Raw genomic sequence first — 21,077 nt, forward strand, 5'->3', positions numbered from 1 at the left:
AAACTCTACCGAAAAATATCTTATTTTTGTCGGATTCGTAAACGCGTCCTTAACTCTACCCTCTATATTGCGACATTATAGTATGGTAAACAATGCTTTTTAGGCCATAAAGTTACGGTAAGGTATATACTTTTTCAAAGACTCAATTAAGTGCATAACGATTGTGGTTTTTTAAATGATAGATAAAAGTAGAGTAGTAGAAAAAATAATATATTGTACTATAGTTTGGTGGACCAGTGTTAGGTACCTACTTGTATTTTCATTTATTGCATGTATGTGATATCCATAAGGTATAAGATTAATATTGAACGGCTGGACTTGAAAAACTTAGACCCAGCTGTTTGAACAGCTTCCATGAACCTGTTCTTATACTCGTCCACGTCTACGCAATTACCAAGGCATTTGAAGCGGTTTTGCAATTTGAGTTTGAAAGTTTACCGGGTTTTGGATGTGGATGTGTGCAGGTTGTAACATAGACCAGTAGAGACATCCAGATTCAGTTTTGGATTGATATTCAATATGCCTTTTTACCACATGGTTATCACTCCCAGTATCCACTGAGTTGATCACAGAGGCATCATTGAGTATCTGTGTTTTGGTTGACAAAAGTCAATATCATTTTTGGTGGCACCATGGGGACACTAATACAAGTCCATTTGCATTGTTCTAGCCTCATGAAGGAGTTCACCTCGACGAAGTCAGCCAGCTACCTCAGGCATTCATATTTCCATAGCCAAATTGCCCTACTCTCAACTCCATTTTTTCCCATTTGAGTGCTGAAGTCTCTCTCATGAGGTGACTTCAACGCTACACCAGGCTGACAACAGACCCCTGGATGACAATGATGAAGTAGGTAGGTCTTCGGAGTATGAATGGCAGTTGTGATGTATACCTCATACATGGCCTCTACCTCCTCATTGGAGCTTAAACCTGAATGTGCTTCAAGAACTTGAATGACTAATAGTGATTTGCTTTGTAGTTTTATTTTTAAATTTTATTTTGCATACTGTGATACATTGCTACAGCGACAACTTACATTGCTACACTTATGACTAATCAGAATGGGAATATGGGGTAAGCATCACTGGTATGCTTCGTCTTCTTAAAAATTAAAAGCTTTTATTTTGTTATATCTTTATTGCATAATTACTAAATTAGTAACAAGACTACAACAAAAATGACTCTGGTCCTTACTAATCATTGGAGGACACTAACTTGTCATAAGCATCACATTAAAAGAATTGTGAATTAAAGCAATAATAATGATAATATAAATTAAAATGTAATTTGTGTTAATACTCTCATTTCATTTTATGTGTTGTTAAGTTCAGTTAATGGTGTTTACCTGTAACAAAAAAAAAAAATTTTAGATACTAGGGACCTCAGGAAAGTCTGAGCAAAATATAACACTTATAGAAGTAAAGATATATAAATCAGAAGTATTTAAAGATCAGAAAAACTTTATTCATCAAATACAGTATCTATAGGTAAAATTATAAGAAATTCAAAAAAAAACTTGTTTATCAAGACAACTAACATTGTTTAACTGACAACTTTGGTCATAGCTACATTAAAAATTATATTTTAATTCCCCGAAGAAATACATGTTGTGTTCTCAACTCTTACAGACAAATTCATATTTGTAAATGTGTAGGCATTAACGGATAGTGTTTGTCCAGGGCAGATAATATGATCATTGACAGTTGCTTAAAATCTCGCAAAAAGCAAAAACTGTGCTGTTCGTCAGTCGACATCGATTTACTACGGAGATAGTAAAACAATTAACACCCTTCAAATTACTTGTCACACATTATTCTAGAGTAGTTCTGTCCTTCAATGGACTCAGTATCAATTTGTTTAACTAATATCGTGCGCCAAGTTCGATTTTGCGCATGCATTTGCGTTCGCAAAGTACCACTTTCCCACACGTTGACAAGAGCGTGAGGGAATGTAGCTGAGCGTGCGGGAAAGTGGTGAGCGTGTGGGAATGTTTGAACACAATTATAGTGGTGTGAACTTTGCGCAACTTAATAGGAAAAATAGTATACGATACTCGTGCGCACGTGGGTCATCCTGAACGACCTACTTTGCGCACTTGTATCGTATGTACTATTCCAAGCCGTATCTCAACTCACAATGTCGTCTATCTTGAGTATGGCGCGCACGGTCTCGGTGGCCAGCGCCAGCGCGGACGCGGTCACGTGCAGCGGCTGCAGCACGCTCTCCTGCCGCATGTCGGTGACGCGGCCGCGGCGCACGTTGACGCCCGCGCCGCTGTCGCCGCCCGAGCCGCCCGCGTGCGCCGCGCGCAGCTCAGTCACGGTCTCGATGGGGTTCAGACCTGTATGTTTCATAATATACGTACTGTAGGAATACTTACACACTTCGAATGATGATAGGCATTAATATGACGTAATATTTAACTTTAAGTGCTGTTTTTGTCTTAAATAAATAAATTATCAAATGATGATATATATGAGGTAATGATGTCATTGAGAAGAAATCTTGTAGGTGGTTTTATGTAACTAGTAGCTAGTACTCCATTGTGTATTTGCCAGTCGATTTCTTTATATTAAGGTTAGAAAGTTTGTGAAATGTATGGAAAGTATTTTACTGTGCTGCAGAGGTAGTTTATCTAAACATAAATTAATATAAAAAAGAACTTGTATGTGAGGTTATTTATTATAAACACACAAAGCTATTCTAAAGTAAACAAAAATAAGAACAATATAAAACGAACATTTTAAATTGTAGCACCGACATCCCGAGTCAATATTATTATTAAGGAGCTCATTAAATAATCTCATAGAGCGCTGCAGTGGGGAGTGAAGACCAATATTAGTTCTCGGAATAGCAAGATGAAAGAATTCACGATTAATAAGCCTTGCACCGGGCGGGGTATATTGAAATCAATTTGTTGTAATGTTTTTGGGGTAGAAATGGTATCGCATTATATAATTTAAATAAAAATAGCAAGTCTTAAATACGACGATGATTTTCAAGACTAATTAAAACTAATTTAAGATACGGCGAGATTAGTATACTTTACTTACATAGTTTTATGTCCTACGGTTTATTGTTATGGAGCAGTGCGGCCGATATTAATACTATCTTTGTGTTGCAGAAGAGGGCTATTAGCGCGATTTATAACCTAGGCCCTAAGAATCATTAAGGCGCTAAAGTCTTAAAAAGTAACATTTTTGAAAATCTACTTAAAATACTTTTACAAATATTAAGCTAATAATTTTTTGACATGTTTATTTTCATTTCTTTATCTAAATTTCGAAAAGACGATTACGACAAAAAATATCGATAGATTTATTTTTTGAAAAATAGTCTTTTTTATTTGAATTGTTTATATTATCATAAAACTATGATAGAATGATAAACACAAAACTTATTTTATTCGATCGTTTATTAGTGTTTATAAGTTTTCATTGTGGAATTTATCAATACGCTTTGTGAATTATTTTATATTAATTTTTTTCGTAATAAACCAAATGCGACGTCTTGGTTCCATGCTCGGTCATGCCAACAGTACGCCCGTGACCACTGTCAAGGAAGGTACTGTGTACTCGGGCTCACATTACGTAAGATTTTAGCAAACAATTACAAAGCGGGAATCATAGTAAAAAATAATGATAATACGACAGCGTATTTGTTGAAATATATAGGTAAATGGAAGTCGGAAAGTACTAAAATAACATTTACGTAATATTATTTTGAATATTATGCCACGCGGGAGATTTGTATTATGTATGTACTTTAGGGAGTTAGAAATCCAAGATGGCCGCCGCGCAAAATTATGATAACAACAATATGGATATCGTGTCCGAGGTTCTCGAGGGTGCAGAGAACGATTTCGTGATCATTTTTGAAATCCAAGACGGGAAGGACTGGATGCGGAAAACTCGGGACCGCACAAAACGGTCTAAAATGCAACAGTATAGTATTGGGTAGATCAAGGTCGAAGACGTCAGGAATCTGGCAGAGAGAGAGATGTTTATGTATCGTTACCGGCGTTCTCGGCGAGCGTGGAGGGGATCACTTCGAGCGCGTCGGCGTAGGCTCGCAGGCAGTAGTGGTCGGCGCCGGGCGCGGCGAGGGCGGCGCGGGTGAGCGCGGCGGCGGCGGCGGCCTCGGGCGCGCCCCCGCCCGCCAGCAGCGCGGGCCGGCGAGCCACACAGCGCACGGCACACAGCGCGTCGTGCAGAGACCGCGCCGCCTCCGCCACCACGGCGCCGCTCGACCCGCGCACCACCAGCGACACCGTGCGCCCGCCGCCCGCGCACCCCGTCATCTGGACACCACCCGCACTCGTCGCATTAATGACTCAATACCTAATTATCAACACTTGCATTCAACACTTTATCTACACCCGTAATATGAATCCTTTTTAAAAGCCAGTCCTCGTATCCATTACATCATCCGAACGAGTGTTGTAATGGAAACGGATGATGTAATGTTGTACTGAATTTTTATTACAACACTCGTTCGGATGATGGTTACCAGGAAATTGAGTGTTTTAATGTTGGCAATGAGCAAACTGTTTTAATTAAGAATCTTTAATAGAGGATTTAAAGCATGGGCGCAGATGAAATATTATTAGGCACGGAAACAACACTACTCCGGACACGGACTATAGTTGCTGACGTTGCGTGCATGACAACAACGTTAGCCGACGGCTAAATAATGTAATGGGCATAGTGTAATACATTTCAATACACAAACATATAATATTGCCTGACGGCCTAGCACCAGCTAGCACCATCATCCATCGATACGGAATTATGGACAGACTTCTTTAACATCTTATATCTGACGGTAACAGGTAAATTTCCAGACTTAATGAAGGTGAGCAAAGTTGTTCCATTGTTCTAAAATATTATTGCAATATTTTATGACTTGTCTAAGGCATTCGATTGTGTATCTCGTGATACTTTGCTTTGTAAACTAAAACACTACGGAATTAAAGATAAAGCACACGCTCTGATAAAGTCCTACCTTAAATCCGAATTCAAAAGGTACAGATCAAAGAAGCTAACTCGCAAGGATCCTTTATTAAAATGGGAATACCACAGAGATCTATTTTAAGTAATTTTTTTATTTTTAATTTACATAAATGATTTACCGCTCTATGTAAGGGATACATGCAATATTGTTCTATTTGCAAACAATACTTTTCTTTTATTTCATGTTGATAAAATAAATCCAGACTTTGACAAAGTAAATAGTGTTTTGACACTTGTTTACCAATGGTTTACAGCAAATAACTTAGTTTTAAATTAAAAAAAGACCAATTGTCTTAAATTTTCCCTATCAAAGATGGATTACACCAATAGAATTATTCTCGACAATGTTAATATGGATTCTGTAAATGAAACGATTTTCCTGTGCATTAGATTGGATCCCAGATTGCAATAGAGTCCTCACATTTCACATTTGGGGAAAAGACTTAGTTCAGCTGCTTACAAAAATAAACTGCTTTAAAATTATTTAGAACACTAATAATTGTAATTTAGTGGCAAAACAAAATAAATAAATAATAGGTAACAGGTATTATATGTACAATACCATCGATGACATTTATATTTTGTATTTTTACTACTGAAATTTATATTGTTACATTTATGTTCTTATTTATTATTCCATTCTAAATATCTAAAACGTGGAAAAGTGTATTGTATATACCTACATTCAATAAATTATTTTGATTTGATTGATTTAACAAACGCAAACGAAATATAAACCAAGTGAAATAAAACTCTTTACTGTAACTCTAGCCACAGACATTAAGAAAAGGTTTATAAGGAAGACGTCCAGACATTAAGAACGTTATAAGGAAGATATCTAGACTATTAAGAAAAGATTTATAAGGAAGACATCATTTTGATTTCATCATGCAAGTGACATCAAAAGAATAGCACCCAGCCCCAGTCCGTCCGAGTTGTGATTCCGAGTATCTATTCAGATTAACTCGGTACAAGTGATTTCTACATTAGGGTTAGCCTTTTTCCTGACAAGACTTTGAGTCCTATATCCATAAAGATAATTTAATTATTATTATTCTAAATTTAAAAAAAATCAACAAACCTTGATATATTTTCCACCCGATTCATTCACTTCTTCCACCAAATCTACATTTACCAGATTCTCAGCAGTAAAGTGATCAAGAGATGCAATTGGACGACATCCTAATGTCTTGCACACAAATTCAATATCTTCGCGCTCGATATCTTTAATGACCATTGTCTTTATTTTATCCAAGAAATGTACTGCTAAGTCACTCAATGCGTCCCTAAAAAAAGACATGAATCATCAAAACATGAATAAAGTAATAGTATATTAGACCCGTTTTATATTTCCTATTTACGATAAGTCTTTAATTACCAGTTAAAAAATGGCGTCAAGCATAGGTTTGCCGATTGCCATGATTACAATTTCTCGTTCCAGTTAAGTGTGAACAACTGTATGTTTGTTTTTTTTTACCCCCTAAACATTCATTTAAAATTAATCGTTTTATCAAAAAAATATCTATCTGCAGAATCAAGCAGTGGGTTCTTGTACTATATATTGTTGGGGTATTTGTAGTGTGAAAGTCACACTAACTATTAAATAATAAATAAAGACTGTTGGGCCATAAGCGTTAGTATTTCTTAGAAGCTATGTTAGTACATAATATTTAGCATTGCATAATTTAATTTAATGCAAATTTAATTAATATAATAAAATGTAATTTAATTAATATATATTAATTACTTAGTCTTAACCTTTTTTATTAGTCTGTAATGTATTGTCCCAATTTTTTTCTGAGAAACTTTCTGTCTTTAACAATTACTGCTTTCCTCCATATCAGTTCTTAAATTGAGATTGACAAAATTACCTTAAGATAGATTTCTGAACGAGAAGTACATTACAACCAGCCTTCTTAATTTGCTTTACTATATTTAAAATATATTGACGCTCTTCCTTAAGCACTCGGTCCATTGCAGCATAATCAGAAACAATAACATTGTGATCCATCTAAAATTCAAATAAAATACAATAAAATTGTAGTACATTCAAGTTGATAGGAAAAGTAAATACTCTGAATTTGTACAAACATCAGTTTTTGGTGGTGAAATGCAGAACTGGATAAGTCCAACTTTGGCCTTTTCAATACGGTGAGGTCCATTTACATTTGCAGCACGATGTGCTATAACAAGTCCTTGAACCAACTCAGTATCTTCGACTGTGCCTCCAATGCGTTCAGTGACTTTGACGTCACGAAGATCCACACGAGCACCCACTCCTCCAGGTATGAGTTCCATAACTAAAACAAAGTTATTGAAACTGTAATATCTGTTAATATAAAACTTATTGTCTTCTTGTTTCACGCAAAATATACACACATAAAACATCGAGTTGTGGGAAACAGCCTAAACCTATAACATAGTTATTGATACAGTATCAATTTTGGCGCAGTTTACTAGTTTAACTTCCCTATTCTATTGTTTTTATGTATATATTAGCAAATTTCTCTGTTAATTGTAAACATATTAGAATGATATTTTTATTGAGTTATATATTACTACATATTATAAAACAAAGTCCTCCGCCGCATCTGCCTGTCTGTTCGCGATAAACTCAAAAACTACTGCACCGATTTTTATGCTATTTTCACCAATGGATATGCATGGTTCTCGAGAAAGGTTTTTGTAAATAATAAGTATTATTGTTGTATACATATTTGTATACATTAACGATTATTGTTGGAGGTGTGTGCTTTTTAACACGCTCAATGCGTTGTTTGGAGGTCGTTATAGTTATATAAATCATTTATTTTCAGTCATTTCACCCATAGATCTACAAACAATCTTAACTTAACCCGGCGAGCATGAGCTAGGGTATCTAACACCCTGGTAAGATTTAATGTAGTGTATTTTTTTAAATCTTTGTCTGGCAACCCTCGCTCGGTCAGTAGCTGGAGGCAGTAAGGGAGAGGATAGTGACGTGATCGCAGTGTGGCGTGGGTTGCCGGCCAGGATATTTGAGCCCAAACCTTTTACGGGTATGTTACCCTGCCACTTTTTAGACGTAATTTTTCCATTGCTGAATTTTAACTTTATATTTTTTTTATGTTAATAAACCATTGTACTTTTTTAATGATTTACTATATTGGTTCTCTTTCGTTTCTTTAGTTGATTTTTATTATTATTTACAGTTTTTGTTCAAAATATATATTGATAGGCAAAAAGAGTGAATTCCTGCCTTGTTAGAGGAGGAATCAAGTGATTATCCCAATGAGTCCAGTTCAGAAGATGAAACCCAGCGAGCACGAAGCGAATTATGATTGTACCAAAGCTGGTGTTGATGTGGTTGATGAGTTGAATGCCATTTATAACGTTTCTCGCAACAGAAAACGAAGGCCTATGACTCTTTTCTATGGTCTCTTGAACATGGCAGCTATAATTGCTTGCGTTACTTATCGAGCCAATAAAACATTACGACCAAGAGAACAGAATTCAGAGTAAAGAAGAGAAAAAATTAATTTAGGCTTATACTGATTTACGAACAATTGTAATCAAGAAATAAAAAAAAAAAACACATACCAGCAAATTGAGAAAACAGCTAGGTAAACCATCATTTGGACATGAGAATGTACCGGGTCCAAATATCAGAGGCCAGGATTGTAAATACAAAAAAAATCAAGCTAAAATGTCAAGTTAAAAAAAAATAATTACGTTTTATAACGAACAGAAGTGTATTATCTTTTTTTTTAGTTGAATTACATTCCATAAAATAATATATTTCTTATAGTGTTCATTTTTGTGAACCACAAAATTTTTGTTCCTATAATTACTTAGTGTAAGAAAAACATTAATAATTAAAAAATATTTCATGATTAAAAACTTATTTTACTGAATTTCATTAAATTATTCATTATTATTAGCAATTATAAAGCTGTAATATATAAGCTGTTTACATAATACGATTTTAATCTTTAATATTTCCATTTCAATACTACATATTATAAAAATCATTCAGAAATACGTTTTTGATTCAGTTTTAACTCATTAAAGTACTTTGATTACGCATTTCCGATGGCATTTTAGACTACATTATTCCCAAATACTTAACTACTTAATTTTTATAACAGAACTCTGTCGGGTCAGCTAGTATATACGATATATAGTGTAGTATATACGTGATATATTAAATTGTTTCACTTTGTTAATTTTATCAGTGATTTAAATTTTTACCTTTACTTAAATGTAATATATTTATAACATACTGGTTTTATATTATTCTTTATTTTTACAATTGTTTTCTTTACTATAATTCTACTTAAAACTGTAAAATCATCATTAAAATTGTACATAATATTCCAAATCTGCACTGACCTGCACGGATTGCCTGAACTGCAATTGGTGCCAAAATTGTAGAATGTTGAGAAACTACTTTTGAATTCAACGATGTAGCGGCTGCTTTCAGGAGATCTTCTTCATTATTTAAATCTACTGGTGTGGCCATGCCCTCTACAACCTTCACAAAACAATTGTAATAGTCTAAACAATTTGTTATGTTTTAAGGTAGCCCTCACTTCTGGGATTAATTACACATATAAAATTTGAAAACAGAATTATGAAAGATGCGGGATTCGAACCCGCGACCTCTCGCGTTCCGTGCGAGTGATCTTCCATCTGAGATAAGTCAACCGTTCAAGTATCGACGTATCGTTGATAAATCTTGTATGCATTGTTCAACTCTCAGGGTGTGGCTTAATTTCATCAAATTTTTTAGATTTGCAAGAGCATCTCAAGTAAATTTCCTTATATGCAAATATTGGGCATGAGCAGGTTATCCACTGCAAAGTAGATCCTGTAGAAGAAGCCACAACCTGAGAGTTGAACAAAGCACGATACAAGATTTATCAACGATACATTACTCGATCGGTTGGCTCAGTTGGAAGAGTGCTTGCACGGAATGCGAGAGGTTTGAGTTAATTAATTAATTCAGGCCCGCTTCGTTCATAATTATTGTTTCAAAATTTTATTTGTGTAAGTATTATAATATTAATATATAGTTAACAGCTGCAGTTGCCAGTGGGCAGCGGCCACGGTGAGTCAAGACTACGGCCGCCCGCTGGCGCGTTATCTCAACACGACCAGCCATATATATATTTAGCCATATATATACTCTTTGGCATGACAGCTGCAAGTACCAATTACTAGATATATACCTATTTTTTAATGTGTTCTTATAGATATATATATATAAACTAAATTTACTGGCATTTACTTTAATATTTAAGTTATATAATTGTTTTCTCGAAAAGTAAATTTTTAATTTGTTAGGAGACATAAATTCTTTAACCGTTATATACAAAAGGTTAGTTTCTAAATGTTTTGCAACTCTTTTCCATACCTGTAAAGCCATTTGCAAAGCCTTCTGGAATCCGTCAGATATAACAGTTGGGTGAATTCCTTTCTGCAACAGCTTTTCAGCAGCATCAAGTAGAGCTCCTGCTATCACCACCACAGATGTTGTACCATCTCCAGCCTCTATATCTTGGGCCCGGGATAACTCAACTAACTGTTAAAGAGATCAACAATTTACTCAATTTAACAGAAACATTTTATTTTGAAGTTCTGTGTAATTAGTTTGCGTATGTACGATAATCAGGCTATAGTACTTACTGCAATTAAGAAAAATGTTTTACTTTTTCAGTCTTAAACATGTCAATAAATTGAAAACAATACAATCTTATTTTTTACATTGGTAATTACGAAATGAATAGAGAAGTCGGTTATAATAGAAATCATAGTTGCTGGTAGGTAGTAGTATCAGGGGCCTACTCCTAAAATCGATATTCGATATATCGTGGCATTTCTCGTGTCGAATCCTACTCTTAGTTACATCGTATTCAATGTTGAAAAGATGACTGAACGAACCAAACGCTTTTCGATATTATCGGTCCTAACCATACTTTTAGTTGAAAATGTCAGAGATAAATATTCGAATTTGACAAATAATCAAAAGTCACTTTTACGATAATCTCAACGACACCTTCTAGGCTGTCGTTATTTACTATTCAACAGGATTTATTTACTACCAAGTAATTTAAGGCATTGTGTTGATCGTTTATGCGTAGAATGTAATGCAAATGGCCGCCTGAGAAATAGGAAGGGTAGGGTCGAGTTAGTTTTTTTACATTTTATTATCTGCAACTTTTGTATTATTTTATCAATTTTAAAAGGTCATATTATATTCATTTATACATAATTTAAGAATATTTACATTTTGTGTAAATGATGTAAATTGGTGGTGCAGAGTCTGGCATGGTCCTAAGCGTCTAAGCTATGTTTTGACTTTTGACACTAATCAGCGACACAGCACAGATTATACATAGTTTGCGCATAATTCATTCACTCTAACATCGTAAAAAAAACTAAATATTAGTCTATGGTTACGATGTTGTTACGGTAAAAGATATGAAATACGAACATACATACGAACTTAGTAGGGTAGGTACGATATATTCGGGATATTATCGTATCGTTCCGAATATATCGTTGTCGATTTTGCGAGTAGACCTCCAGATATGCTTTGAGTATGTGTTGTATTTAATAGGAATATATTATTTCTAAGATTTTATACTATAACAATTTGTTTACTTTGATAATTAATAGGCCTAGATAGATAGATAGACTGTAACAGCTATGAACACATCAAAATAATTCTGACGAACTGTTAAACTCTGTTTACAGCAACACACACACACTTAAACAAAGTGATATACTTATTTAAAGTGTAAGGCATAGATTTTCATGCACACTAAAGTAATAAAACTGGTCTGTTTTCATGTGTTGCCTAAAAGCAAGAGGCTCTATCTAGACACATAAATTATTTTTTTATATAAGCCTGGCTTAAGGAAATTACATACCATTTTTGCAGCTGGGTGAATAACACTCATCTGTTTCAAAATTGTAGCTCCATCATTTGTTATTGTAACTTCACCCTTTGATGATTGTATCTGAAATATTAAGACATTCTTAGTACCAAAAACACATCAAAGTATGAAATATTTAAACATTTAAGGTAAATATTAACATACCATCTTATCCATACCCCTGGGACCCAAACTTGTTCTGATAGCATCAGCAACAGCTATAATAGACAATATTTACAACCATTAATATTTATATTTTCAGTCAATTGTAATTTACTAACAATAACATAATTTGGGGACACAGATTTCATTTCTTACACAGGTAATTTACAATAACAACTGTCAAAGGTCCACAAAATTATTAGTAATAGGAGCATTATTTAATAGATACATTCCCTAAATCTACTGAGATTGATGTTGGCAATATACAGTCAAACCTGGGTAAGTGAGAAAACTCTATAAGTGAGAGTAATAGCCAGGACCCATCATTTTAAGCACCCAAAACCTCTATTAGCGAGAAACAGAAACCTTTGTAAGAGAGAGTCCTTTTTCCCTCATGGACATCCGTAAGTGAGACTGCTACATATCTATTCCTCTATAAGCGACAGTCAAGCTTTATTGATTTATATTATTTAGGAGGAACAAATGACAAAATAAATTTAAAATCTGCTATTTTATGACTCATTCTTAACTTTCATGGAACTTCCTACCATTGACAACCTGTATAGCCGAGTGGTTAGCGATCCTACCTACTAAGCTAGAGGTCCCGGGTTCGAATCCCGGTAGGTGCAAGCATTTATATGATGAACATAGATGTTTGTTTCCGAGTCATGGATGTTTAAATGTATTTATGTATGTTTATATGAATATATGTATGTTTCAGTAAGTATATTGTATTAAATATATCATTGTCTTGTAACCCATAACACAGGCTATGCTTAACTTGGGGCAAGATAATTTGTGTAAAAAGTGTGTCAATATTATTGTTTTTGTATTGTTTTCTCATCAATATTGTACCTTTTCTATTTCGTGAAACTAAATAAGGTTGTTATTTTATCTAATTCTTTTCGAATGGACATGTGTGCCTGTGTACCGTCCTGTTTGTCGGACTTACTCAGTTTATCGTTAATCAATTGGGAAGGAAGGTTCTGATCTTCGTCATGTCAAAACGGAAAATTAAAGTACTGTTGTTAAGTGATAAACTTAAAATTGTGAATGCGTTTGAATCCGGAAAATCGTGTAATTAAATTCAGAGGGAGTTTAATTTACCAGAATCCATCTATTATAAAATTATACAATCAAAAGACTACAAAATCTGAGTGCTCTGATGGACATGGAAATATTAAGAGGACTAGACTCGATTATTTCCCAATATCGATAAGTGCCTTTTAGAATGGATAAAACAAACTCTCGATAAGAACATCCCCATAGATGGACCGTTGTTGAAAGAAAAATCAAGAGTTTTCTACAAAACTGGGAATCCAGAACTTTTATGCTAACAACGGTTGGTTAGAGGGTTTTAAAAGGTGTCATGATATAGCTTTCAAAAAAGCAGCTGCGGAAAGTAAATCTGTGGACCAAGGTGTGTGCAACTGGACTGAAGATCTGCCAAAGGGATCTGCCTCTCTTTTAGAAGGGTATGAACCAGACAATATTTACAATGCGGATGAAACTGCTTCTGGATAAAACATTTTAGTTTAAAGGCGAAAAATGCCATAGAGAAAAACAAAGCAAGGAAGTCCTTACGTTTCTCCAGTGTGTAATAAACATGAGTGGTATGGACAAACTCCCACTTCTCATCATCGGGAAATCAAAGCGACCTAGATGTTTTAAAGGTGTCAAGACTCTACCCGTTGATTATGCCAATAATAGAAAGGCTTGGATAACAAAGATATTATTTAAAGATTGGTTGAAAAAAGTTGACTGTGCTGCCTATACCGACTTACCAACACTTACAAATAAAAAAGTAATGTTTTTACCTGCTAACATCACTAGTAAACTTCAACCATTAGATCAAGGCATCATTCACACTTTTAAATGCTTTTATTGCAGAGAAGTCGTTAAACATATTCTTACAAGTCTGGAAGAAAACAGTAGCCCTGACATTAACATACTTCTAGCTATGAAATTTGCTAGAAAAGCATGGTACTTAGTCATTGATGTTACTGTCAAAACCTGCTTCAAGAAAGCTGGGTTTTGGAAAAGTAAAGATGAGCAACACCTGCCTCCTCTTGTCTCCTCACCTGTCTTCCACTTCTAACACCATTCCATTCCATTCACACTGGCCTTATACACTTTCTTCATCAATTGTTCTTCATTCATTCTCTCAACATGTCCAAACCGTCTCAGTATTATAATTTCCCTTCTCTATCTATCCCATGTTCAGAAGAACATATTATAGGAAACTGAAGAGCATTTTTTTATGTAATATGTATCTCACTGAATCTTTTAAACTGATTTTCACCCACTTCATGATATAGAAGTCAGAACCCATGTTTGACAACAGAAGGAATAGGATAATAAAAAAATATATCAAATTAAAAAAAAAACGGATTTGTCATGTCTGTCCGTCCTTCCACATGTCACAGCCACTTTTTTCCAAAACTATAAGAACTATACTGTTGAAACAAAAGTTGAATACTAAGTAGATGTATTCTGTGAACCACACCACACACAAACACACATAAGATTTTCACACAAAAATATAAAAAAAAAACAATAAATTTTGGGAGTTCCCCATACTTAGAACTGAAACTCAAAAAATATTTTTCATCAAACCCAAATGTATCTATGTGTAGGTCTTAGATACTTCCAAAGTGGTAAATTGTCCCCCCCCCCCCCCCCCCTCCCTAACTTCTAAATTAAGAGAATGATAAAACCAAAAAAATATATGATGTAAATTTCCATGCAAACTTCCACCAAAAATTTGTTTGAACAAGAGAACGAGAACCAGTATCTAATCACCCTCATGTATATTGAAAACAAAGCAACAGATGGCTTAAAAACTCGATTTTAATGTGTACCTAAGACAATTTCTCACACAATTAATGTGTCCTAATGATAAAAGAAAGAGAAAATATAAAATTGACGCAAGTTTAAAGATGAAAACTTACATTAAAACTAGCTTTTACAAAAAACTGTAACCTATCTCACAGATTGGTTGTTTACCTTTTTCAATATAGGATCAGGATTTCAGCTATAATGAAATTAATAAAAACACATAAAGATGATTTGGGGCCCCAACTAGTACAATAAATTTGTCTTCTTGAACACAAAATCATATATAATTTAAATTAAATTTGTACCTTTAGCGGCATTTATATTGCTGCGCCGAATATCAGTTGGTTTACTTTTATCTTTGTAAACCGAAGAATTAACTTTTGCAGAATCTCCACCAGCTTTAGGAGCCATTTTCAAAATAAGCACTAAGTTAGTTCACAGTGTGATTAAAACAATTTTTACAGATTTAATTTTTATAACGCTTTCAGATTAATTCAAAGAAAATATTATGAGTCTGAATTCTGAAATCTGAGAGATGTACCTTCACTTATTTTGCTCAATCAAAATCAAAATAGTAATGAATTTGAAATTGACAGTTGCACTGTCAAGTGCCAAGCGAGACGTTCAAGCATTCTGGATCTGTAGTCTGTTTTAGCACAAGCATAAGCATATACACAGCATAAAATCTTTAAATAGTATTTCATCGTCTAAAGTGTAAAGCATAAAGTGTACGTAAAATTCAAATAGTATTTTATCGTTTGATTCTGCATAATATTATAATGATCTGGTTTTTTTTGTTACTTGTGAACATTTTTGATTGTTTGAAAATGTAGTGGTTGCTGATGCCTTCGTTGCCAATGCTCTTAAAAAAAATGTAAATTGTCATAAATTTTCCCGCTAAAACCACAGCTGGTCTCATAGTCTTAACTGTGGAGTTCGGCGGTTAATGGAAACTTATTAAAAATTGTTACTGTAAGCATTATTTATAGTTCAGGTGAGTGTTTGTCCATTTTACCCCAAGTTTTGTTATAGTCAATTGAATTTAGTTATTTAATTTTTGTTCTACTTATTCTATTCATGTATAAAATTTGTTCAGAAGTCAGAATCATCTACAGTTCCGGTTATTTTGATACTGCAAAGTGCAATCAAAACTAATTTGCAGGCACAATATGGTTGGAAAAATGAATAGACTCTACGTCTTAAAACGAGGTAACTAAAGACTTTATTTTAATATAGTTGAAATAATAGTTTTTGTACTTGTTCTCCATGTTAGTTTTACGCATAATGTAGATAGGTAACTTGAAATATTATTGAATACAAGTAATAATAAAAACATTGATCTTAAAGAAGTATATATATATAGGTTACTTACTATAATTTATTGGAATTATTACCTAATGACTAATTTTTAAACTTAGATCATTAAAGAATTGTAGTGCTCCTTCCACAGAAGCCACAGTAGAATAAAATAAAAATTTATATGATTTTCCTATTATTAATAACATTCTGTAATTATTTGCCTCTATTGTGTGTACACACACCCCCTTAGTCTGCTAACTTAAAGCATTGCTAATTCTCACTCTGTCTTCTTCTATTGACCTAAGTCACAATCAGAAAAAACACTCCTAAGTGGCTGTTTAAAGTTAGCGGGCCATTATGAATAAGGGGGACAATATTTATACAACATCCAACACAGAACTTAGTAATCTAATGAGACAGTGTCCTGTATGAGTATTAATTCATTCTATTAGAGATATATTTTAAGCATCCTCCTGTTATATATTTTGTTTGTTCCAAGAAAACAAATTTGTTGATTTTTTGCTGCCTGACATTGAATCCTTGTTTAATGTATTTTTAGGAGGCAGAATGGAAGAAGTACATATTGATAAAATTACATCTCGATTAAAGAAGCTTTGTTATGGCCTTAACATGGACTTTGTAGATCCTGTAAGTATTAAAATCAGACAAAAATAATCATCAACTGAATAGTTAATTAATAATTAATTTTGGTGATAATTTACACTTCATATAATATTTGTTATTGTATAAAACATAATTTTAGGTGAGCATTACTCTCAAGGTAATTAGTGGAATATATTCTGGAGTAACAACAGTTGAACTTGATAATCTAGCTGCCGAAACTGCTGCAACAATGACTACAGATCACCCAGACTATGCAGTACTTGCTGCCCGAGTTGCAATATCCAACTTACACAAAGAGACTAAGAAGCATTTTTCTGGTAATTTTATATTTGATTTACCAATTATATAATAATCTATTAAAATAATGTATTGTATAAATTATAATAATCTTGGGCAGGGAGACTATTATATATCCGGGCACAACTCTAGTTTGATTATTGAGTAGATAAAAATAGAGATAATATAGCTAGTGTTACACTTCTTGCTGTTGTAAGGAAAAAATTCATCTTGGCATTCTCCATTCGTTTATTTAGTTTGTTTAAAATTAAGAGTAATACAGATCCCTTCAAATGTAATTTTTAATTGGAGACTCTGGCTAGTAATAAGAATTTTTTTGTTGACTCTACTGGTTTTGAATTTAGTAGTAACAGTACAACATTTGTAGTAATGTTACTACTACAGACTTCTAAAGTTTTATCACCAATCTATCATTGAGTATTTTGATTATTAACTACTTAATTTATTACTTGCAGATGTAATATCGGACTTATACAACATTGTCAACCCACACACAAAGAAAAGATCACCCATGATATCAGATTTCCATTACAATGTTGTTATGAATAACAAGGAAAAACTGGACTCTGCAATTGTCTATGATCGTGATTTTAAATATAACTATTTTGGTTTCAAGACTCTTGAGCGCTCATACTTACTTAGAATTAACAACAAGGTAAAAATACATATTTTGTATATCTTGATGAATCAATGAAATTAAATTAACTCATTTTTAAAACAATATTTCAGGTTGCTGAGAGACCTCAACATATGCTTATGAGAGTAGCCATTGGAATTCACGGTGAAGACATTGATGCTGCCATTGATACTTACAATTTATTGTCAGAAAAATATTTTACTCATGCCAGTCCCACTCTCTTCTCTGCTGCCACTCCTCGTCCTCAGCTTTCATCTTGTTTCCTTTTAGCAATGAAGGATGATAGCATAGAGGGAATATATGATACCCTTAAACAGACTGCTCTGATTTCAAAGTCAGCAGGAGGAATAGGCCTCCATGTACACTGTATTAGAGCAAAAGGAACATATATAGCTGGTACAAATGGTGTTTCTAACGGACTTGTACCTATGTTGAGAGTTTATAATAATACTGCAAGATATGTTGATCAAGGAGGTAACAAGAGACCAGGTGCTTTTGCTATTTATTTAGAACCATGGCATGCAGATATTTTTGAATTCTTGGATTTGAGGAAAAATACAGGTAAGGAAGAGGTTCGGGCAAGGGAATTATTCTATGCTTTATGGATACCAGATTTATTTATGAAACGAGTGGAGAATAATGAAAACTGGAGTCTTATGTGTCCACATGACTGTCCGGGTCTTGCTGATTGTTGGGGAGAAGAATTTGAGCAGTTATATGAAAAATATGAACAAGAAAAAAGATATGTAAAGCAAGTTAATGCACAGATTTTGTGGAAATCCATCATAGAGGCTCAAGTGGAGACTGGGAATCCCTTCATGCTTTATAAAGATGCATGTAATAGAAAAAGCAATCAGAAAAATCTTGGCACTATAAAATGTAGTAACCTTTGTACAGAAATAGTTGAATATACATCAAGTGATGAAGTTGCTGTTTGTAATTTAGCATCAATAGCATTGAATATGTTTGTGAAAAATGACAAAACATATGATTTTGATAAGCTGAAAGATGTAACAAAAACTATAACTAAAAATCTCAATAAGATAATAGATGTAAACTTTTATCCAGTGCCTGAAGCCAAAAATTCAAATCTCAGACATAGGCCTATTGGGATTGGGGTCCAAGGCCTGGCAGATGCATTTGTTCTAATGCGTATTCCTTATGAAAGTGAAAAAGCTCTAGAGCTTAACCAAAAAATATTTGAAACCATTTATTATGGTGCTTTAGAAGCTAGTTGTGAATTAGCTGAAAGAGATGGTGTCTACAGTACATATGAAGGCTCTCCTGCAAGTCAGGGAATATTGCAGTATGATATGTGGAATAAGATACCTACAGATCTCTGGGATTGGGCAAAACTTAAAGAAAAAATTTCAAAACATGGTCTACGCAACTCATTATTACTTGCCCCAATGCCTACTGCATCTACAGCACAAATACTTGGAAATAATGAATCGTTTGAGCCATTCACTTCAAACATTTACCAGAGAAGAGTTTTATCAGGAGAGTTCCAAGTTGTCAATCATCATCTCCTTAGGGATCTTACACAAGCTGAATTATGGGATGATGATATGAAGAATTTAATAATCCATAATAATGGTTCTATACAAAATATTGATGCAATTCCAAAAGAAATAAAGGACTTGTACAAAACGGTTTGGGAGATATCAGTGAAAACAACTATTCAAATGGCCGCTGACCGAGGTGCATTTATTGATCAAAGTCAATCCTTTAATATTCATGTTGCAGAACCAAATTATGGAAAGCTTACTTCTATACATTTCCATTCTTGGAAAATGGGGCTCAAAACAGGGATGTATTATCTACGTACAAAACCGGCAGTTAACGCGATTCAGTTCACAGTTGATAAATCAAAAGTTAAAGTAACCAACGGGAAACCGGAAAATGAAGAAGCTGACTTATCAATGATAGCATGCTCATTATTAAACAAAGATCAATGTTTGAGCTGTGGATCCTAAAACTTTGTATCCTTATTTTTTAAATGATTAAGATTAAGTATATAATATTTTTTTTAATACACAGTAATTTTTGCAATGTTGTTTGATTTTTCAAATATATGCTGTTTGGATGATCATCACCCCTGACCTTGGTGTAATGACCAATATTCCACTTACTAGATACAAAACAATTAAATAAATTAATCAAATATGAATGTGATCAAGTACTTGACCAAATTCTATGAATTTGCCATCTTGGTTTTTATTATTATTAAATACTATCGACCCAGCGAACGTATTGGCATATAAAGTAATAAAAATATATCAATATTTTTTTTTTTTGGGGTATATTAAATAGATGACCGATTCTCAGACCTACCAAATATATCGTACTATAATTATTATATTCGATTATCATGTTGCAACCCTATTGCGTAGCTGTGGATGGAAGATAATATTATAAAAATGGTGTTTAAAAACAGGGGTTGATAGTGTATGGGTCAAAATTTTAAGTTGTATGTATTTTTCAATGCTGAATCATAATATAAAAAGGATTTAGAGGTGGGGTCACCCCTATCATTTAGGGGTATGAAAAATAGATGTTGGCCTATTCTCAGACCTACCCAACATGCACACAAAATATCATACAAATCGGTTCGGCTGTTTCGGAGGAGTTTGTTTACTAAGACCGCGACACGAGAATTTTAAATATTAGAATATAATTTCGGAATCATCACGTTTTTTCGAAGCCAATTTAGCTTTTCCTTCTCAGGTCTGTGGCATAATTTTACGAATGGGTGGTAGTTTTTGACTTTCAATAAGTGATATCATATACCTACTTTATAAATATTTGAATTAGATATGTACTAGTTTCTTCCGACGCTAGTCAACGTTTAAATGTTCCTGCGATCATCGCATAGAATGCACTTTTCACCCAACGATTCGTTTCAAACTTCCTTCATTTCTGTTCAGTTAGGCAAGCTTCAACAAGTGCTTCTTTTGTAAGCCAGTTAAATTGTGGATAAGAACCCATTTTTCAAGCTTTTATATTTTATCGACTATCGATGTAAATTGACCATTATTCTGTGTATATGTACTAACATTAAGCCTTGCTGCTAATTTAATGGTAGTTGGATGCGAATCAGTTTACAGCATGGCATTCAATTCACTGTCACCGTATTCATGGGGGTATATTTTTTAGTTAGTTTCCTCTACGCAAGACAAGGCATATATATATATATATATATCAAAAGGCACGGTGCATACATTACCCGCATCCTCCTAACATCATTGGTAATGCAAGCTGTTTCTGCTGCGGTCCTCGGGGGATTTT

The 21,077-nt window shown here is 33.9% G+C and overlaps 2 protein-coding genes across 4 annotated transcripts; one reads left to right on the plus strand and one right to left on the minus strand.

Annotated features, from left to right (window-relative positions):
• Positions 1-1,117: 1,117 nt before the first annotated feature.
• Positions 1,118-15,499, minus strand: LOC126971599 (T-complex protein 1 subunit delta). The gene is made up of 11 exons (XM_050817941.1): positions 15,238-15,499; positions 12,098-12,150; positions 11,927-12,016; positions 10,408-10,575; positions 9,384-9,525; positions 7,104-7,312; positions 6,884-7,023; positions 6,094-6,298; positions 4,018-4,300; positions 2,136-2,341; positions 1,118-1,345 (listed from the first exon to the last, which is right to left on the minus strand). The coding sequence occupies exons 1-11, from the start codon at positions 15,341-15,343 to the stop codon at positions 1,328-1,330; spliced, it is 1,620 nt and encodes a 539-aa protein (XP_050673898.1). The 5' UTR covers positions 15,344-15,499; the 3' UTR covers positions 1,118-1,327.
• A 297-nt stretch (positions 15,500-15,796) lies between these two features.
• LOC126971571 (ribonucleoside-diphosphate reductase large subunit) lies at positions 15,797-19,841 on the plus strand. Of its 3 annotated transcripts, none has more exons than XM_050817878.1 (6): positions 15,797-15,926; positions 16,029-16,141; positions 16,791-16,879; positions 16,995-17,172; positions 17,608-17,807; positions 17,882-19,841. In XM_050817878.1, the coding sequence occupies exons 2-6, from the start codon at positions 16,102-16,104 to the stop codon at positions 19,763-19,765; spliced, it is 2,391 nt and encodes a 796-aa protein (XP_050673835.1). In that variant the 5' UTR covers positions 15,797-15,926; positions 16,029-16,101; the 3' UTR covers positions 19,766-19,841. The 3 variants fall into 3 exon arrangements, with proteins under 3 accessions (XP_050673835.1, XP_050673836.1, XP_050673837.1); XM_050817879.1 differs by having other exon boundaries at positions 15,838-15,926; positions 16,032-16,141; XM_050817880.1 differs by having other exon boundaries at positions 15,841-15,926; positions 16,095-16,141.
• Positions 19,842-21,077: the final 1,236 nt, after the last annotated feature.

Source organism: Leptidea sinapis, chromosome 24 (genome assembly GCF_905404315.1).
Source record: "Leptidea sinapis chromosome 24, ilLepSina1.1, whole genome shotgun sequence".
Lineage (NCBI taxonomy): Eukaryota > Metazoa > Arthropoda > Insecta > Lepidoptera > Pieridae > Leptidea > Leptidea sinapis.